We start from the raw sequence: 5449 nt of genomic DNA, 5'->3' as shown, positions 1-5449 counted from the left end.
AGAGGTCAAAGAGTGGGGATGGGTATGTGGGGCCAGAAAGTTTTGTAAGTGCAATAGAGTACTGTAACTTGCAAGATCAGTTGAAATATTTTCATCATAACTGTCAACCTGCCTCTTTGGTAATGCTACTGAACAACTGCACAGCATAGCTAAATAAAATGCCACTGGGTCTGTGCAGCAAAGTGTAGAGACATCAGCCCTGGATTAGCTGCAGCTACAGTTATTAATACTACAGAGAAGAGGAAGCTGGCTGACCAGCCATCGTTGTCACACACCCAACAGCACAACTTCCTGTCTGCTTGTATGTATGTGTGTGAGTGTGTGTGAGTGTGAGTGTGTGGGTGGTAGGGTGGGGGGTGGGCATGTTTCTAACTGACTGTCGCTTCATCAGTCACAAAACTTACATCAGACAGCAGCGGACAGCAGCGCAATGGAGCCGCAACAGATCAAGGAGGGATATTTGGTCAAAAAGGTAAGGGCAATCACAAGAAAAACATTATGCAGTTTCTTAGATCACAAGTATAAGTATTCACATATTTCCTGATGATATTTGTAAGCCTGAGCTCGTCCCTGAAAAAATGTTGGTCTAATATCGTCGACTTTGGCAACTGTGTGATTGGTCATGTAACGGTTTGGCTTTGCTGGAACGCATTTTGGCAGGTAATAGTGAAACAACAGTGCAAGTTCGTCATCTACAGCGAATGGACAAAATACCAGAAATACTTTGAAGTAACCAAATTACAATGTCATATTAAGTTAAATATTAAATTGCAGTATGTGTCAGTTTTTAAAGAGGTTTGACAATCACCACATCAGTCACTAAAACTGTAAAATTAAATGTGGGAAAAAAAGCATGATAACATGCTGGATTGGACAATCTGCAGTGGCAAAGAGGAATAGTTGTTGCAAGTCAAAGCTCACCTACTAGGAGAGATGAACACATGACAGGATAGTTGCTATGGAATTTATGGCAGGCCATTTGGGTCCCTAAGGCCAACACACAAAGACGCATAAGGAACACAAAACCTGGACCCCTGACCAATGGAAAAAAATGTGGGCTGATGAGGGTTTACATTTGGAGAAAGTTCAAGGATGCCTTGACTCCACAATGTCTGTTGCCAACTGTTAAAGATGGTGGTGTATCTGTATTAGTATGGGCAGCTATCTTGTTGGAGCCATTACTTGGGCCTTACTCCTTAATTTGTGCTCCATATTCCTACACTGCATTGTTAAGTGTTTCTGTTATTTTGTCTACCCCCTGTACTGTTGTATCAGCTTTTTTTGCTTTGTGGTTTGACTTGAAGTCATATACATTTCACAACAAATACTTTATTAGGAAAACACTAGTCTCGTTTCTTCTATCATCACTTTCGTAAAGTTTTATGCAATACCCAGCATACATGCTTTCTCAAAAACATACTTTGCTGACAAACTTCACATTATAATAATGTGTTCCTCTTCCCTGATGGGAAGGGAGGAGAGAAGGAGACTGCCAAGCTCATCAGGGCATGACAGACTGTGCAAGACCAAACTAAGTGAAAGGGAACATTTGGTTATGAATACAATTCTTAGTGGAGACTTCAACACTGGGTTTGCCAAAGGCACATTCCCCTTCCCCATATGTTACACACAACCACACAAACTTAAGGGGAACCATGCATTAGATTAATTTCTAGATTTTCTGTTAGCAGAAATACCTGGTAATAGTTAGTAGTATGTGGTGCCTGCTCAGATAAGAGTTTGCATACGTTGTTAAAGCCTGCGTGTGTATGCTTCACTTAATTGCACCAAACTCAGTCTGCGATAAGAAAAGTAAAGTAAAATGAAACTGTAAGGACGCAAATTGGCGTGGCATTTTTTTTTATGACTTCACAATCAAACAGTATTTTTCCTACATCTTCCACATCAAGAGTAACTTTCTATTAGTGAAATCTTCTTACTTTTGAGTGAGCAGTGCATCATTATAATTTTACTAACATAAAGGCCAGGCTTTTTTTTTTTGCAAAAAGGAAGGGCTGTACACAAAACACTGAAGGTCACTGTTGAAGAAGATAATGGTTTTATGATATAAAGTATTATTATTATTACACATTATTTATCAGTATTCTATTAATGTACAACATGTGCTTTGTAATGCATGCTTTCTGTACCTATAGTTTTGCATTTTTGCTCATGGCTCCCTGTTGTCACCGCCTTACTGATTCTCAGGGTACAGTGCTAAACTCCTGGAAGGCAGTGTGGGTGGTGCTGTCAGAGGATGGGGTGGAATTCTATAAAAAGAAAACAGACCGTTCTCCGAAGGGAATGATCCCGCTAAAGGGAGCAACACTCACCAGCCCTTGCCAGGATTTTGGCAAGAGGACGGTAAGGAAACGTCAAGTATACCTGTAGAAAAATGCCTTTTGGGAGCTAGCATTCAAGGATAGGTGCTCAGTATTATGGCAGAACACATTGGATCAGCCGCTCTGTCTGGGACTATGATCAATCCATGTCTGTGACTTACAGTTCTTGTTTAACAAATATTTAATCAGCTATAGCATTCAGAAGCTTTAACTTTTCTAAAAATTAGTATCAGTATTCACATTTTTATTTGATTTTCTTCACGTGAGGAAAATCTCAAAGCTTACCTGACTGACCCTATCAATGCAACATTTAGCTGGTTTTCAAGGTGACCTCAGAAAAGAAGCAGGATCATTTCTTCCAAGCCACACATATGGAGGAGAGAGAGTCTTGGGTGAAGGACATCAAGAGGGCCATTACCTGCCTACAGGGGGGCAAGAAGTTTGCCAGGAAGTCCACAAGGCGGTCCATTCGCCTGCCTGACACCATCAACCTGAAGTAGGCTCTATGAAATGTTCCCGGTTGAGGAAACAATCATTTGAAAGGACAATACATGGTTTTATTTTATTCTATGCATTGATAGTGCTTCATGATACAATGGTAGTATCGAGGCAGCCAGCAAACTGTTGACGCTGTCTATGTGGTGTGTTTTCTCAGTGAGCTGTACCTGCTGATGAAAGACCAGGATGATGGAGTGAAAGAGTTAAAACTGGAGAAGGAGAAGAGAATGTTCAACCACTGCTTCACTGGTACCGTGCCATATGTTGTCTTTGTTTTGTTGCTGAAAACGCTTTTATTTTAAATCTTCTTACCGTCTCCCCATGTCTTGCTCCTTCAGCTCATTCAAACTGTATTCCCCACCCCACCCCACCAACCAACCAACTCCTTCTACTCCTCAGCCTTTAGCCCTCTCACCTTACCTCTGCTCTTTTTCCCTCCTTTTGTCCTTTTGCACAGGCACAACAGTGGTAGATTGGCTGATTTCAAAGGAGAAGGCGAGAAACAGGCCGGAGGCACTCATGTTAGCAACAGGGCTCCTGAATGAGGGTTTCCTCCAGCCAGCAGGCGACCTGTCGAAAGAAGGAGCTGAGAGCGGAGCACAGTCGTCCCTCTTAGATGAGCCAGATGCTCTGTACTACTTTGTAAGTAGAGCTGAGTGTTCACTTTTGTCACTGGGTCTGTACCTTCATGACAAAAAGATACCATCCAAGAGACAAAAGATTTTTACCTTTTTTGCAAGTGAGAATGTTGATGTTTTAGTTTTCAATGGAGGTCTTGATATCATCTTTCCTTCGTCCTAGCAGGACAAATATTGGGAAGCCTGAATGAAGTATGAATGAGGTTGGGGATTATCATGAAAATGTTAACTGCAGTATAATGTACATGTGTATGGTTGTGCTCTGTCACAGGCAGACAGTGGTTTCTTCTGTGAAGGCTACTCCAGTGATGAAGATGTGCTCATGAAGGAAGAGTTCAGAGGAAACATCATAAAACAGGGCTGCTTACTTAAACAGGTGAAACAGACAGCAAGTAGGCCAAACATAGTGTCACAATAATTATACTGCATGGTATGCCTTTGCCATGTTTTTATACAAGATGTGTTTCTATCTTCTTTTGCAAACATTCTCTTTCTTTTACATTTGCTCTCATGTTTACATACAGATAGATAAAAATAGCATTCACAAATGCTGTGGTGGAAAGTGAAAGAGCTGTGTACGTATAGGCAAGCGATTTCCTACTTTCATTGAAAGGGGAAGTCAAAGTAGCTGTACACAATGCCAAGTTTGAGGTCAATGTTGTTCAACAAATGCCAACCAGATGAAGTGCAATTCATAATGAACTGTTATTTTTATCACAGGGACACAGGAGGAAAAACTGGAAGGTGCGAAAGTTCATACTGAGAGATGACCCTGCGTATATTCATTATTATGATCCTACAAAGGTAAATAAATTCACTTGTAAAAGCTGAATTAAGTGAAAAAGCTGATGGAGACAAAACAGGTAACAACTTCAACAGATTTCCTCCTACTCACATAATTATTTTTCTTTCTCTTTCTTTTTCTCTTCCTGTTTTAGGGTGATGACCCTCTGGGTTCGATCCATCTCCGTGGTTCTGTAGTTACAGCGGTGGAGTTTGTGCCTGATGGTGGGTGAAACTGTTGCCACAGGAAACACATGCCCTATTGGTTCCCCATTGTGACAGACTGTAACCAGGAAATATAATTGGTGTTTACTGTCAGAAGTTTCTTTTCAACTCATCCCCTTTAAACTGCTTTACTTCATCTTCTCCTGTTTGCAGCCAAGAGGTACGATATTGATGGCAACCTCTTTGAGATCATCACCTCAGATGAGACTCACTACTTCCTCCAAGCAGCTGCAGCCGAGGAAAGAAAGCAGTGGATCAAAGCGATACAGGCGGTGTCCAAAAGTGGAAAGTAACACGTTACAGAGCAGCAGTGAAACATTTTGCACAGAATACATGGACAAAGGATTCTTGTTGGTAAGATGACAGTGACAAGATGCCAGCGACAGTTGATCGGATTGATTATAAAATCCCAAGTTTGATAGATCTATAATTACACCTACCAGTGGGTGAGGAGCTGAGACTAATTTTGATGATAATTTTTACCACAGTGCTGTGGCCTTCTAAAGCCAAATTCAAGTCACTCAGGGTGAGAATTTTCGCTCATCTATACTATATGCTATCAAACCTAATTTTTGTATTATGTCTATTGAGCAGTATGTAATTAATTAAAAGGAAGTAAAAGTACTGTGAAAATGTAACTCTATATCTTAGCTGAGATTTTTCCCCTAATCCTGTTCTCTTATGCAAATAAAGTTACATGATGACACAACAACAGAACTGCTGCCATATAGAGATATGTGGCAATAGTTCAATCTTTTTATGGCCATGAGACACCAGATATTGTAGTATTTCATGATAAATCACATTGTTGTATAAGCAGTGCTTCTATATGCTGTATGCTACGTTTGCTTATGGTTCACCTGCTAATGTTAATTAGCAAGTCAAGTAGGCTGTTGCTGTATTCTCCATAGAAAAGATAAAGACAGCTGATCAACAAGAAAGCAAGAGAGCTGAGGTCACCTT

General features: G+C 40.6%; 1 protein-coding gene across 1 annotated transcript; it reads left to right on the top strand.

The window, feature by feature from the left end:
* Positions 1-344: 344 nt before the first annotated feature.
* Positions 345-5114, top strand: plek (pleckstrin). The gene is made up of 9 exons (XM_071922034.2): positions 345-472; positions 2209-2364; positions 2657-2838; positions 2998-3089; positions 3298-3482; positions 3750-3854; positions 4199-4282; positions 4417-4486; positions 4640-5114. Exons 1-9 carry the CDS (start codon positions 431-433, stop codon positions 4777-4779), a joined length of 1056 nt encoding a protein of 351 aa, XP_071778135.1. The 5' UTR covers positions 345-430; the 3' UTR covers positions 4780-5114.
* The last annotated feature ends 335 nt before the right edge of the window (positions 5115-5449 follow it).

This window comes from Centroberyx gerrardi, chromosome 15, assembly GCF_048128805.1.
Source record: "Centroberyx gerrardi isolate f3 chromosome 15, fCenGer3.hap1.cur.20231027, whole genome shotgun sequence".
NCBI lineage: Eukaryota > Metazoa > Chordata > Actinopteri > Beryciformes > Berycidae > Centroberyx > Centroberyx gerrardi.
This window is presented reverse-complemented; position numbering and strand designations above follow the sequence as displayed.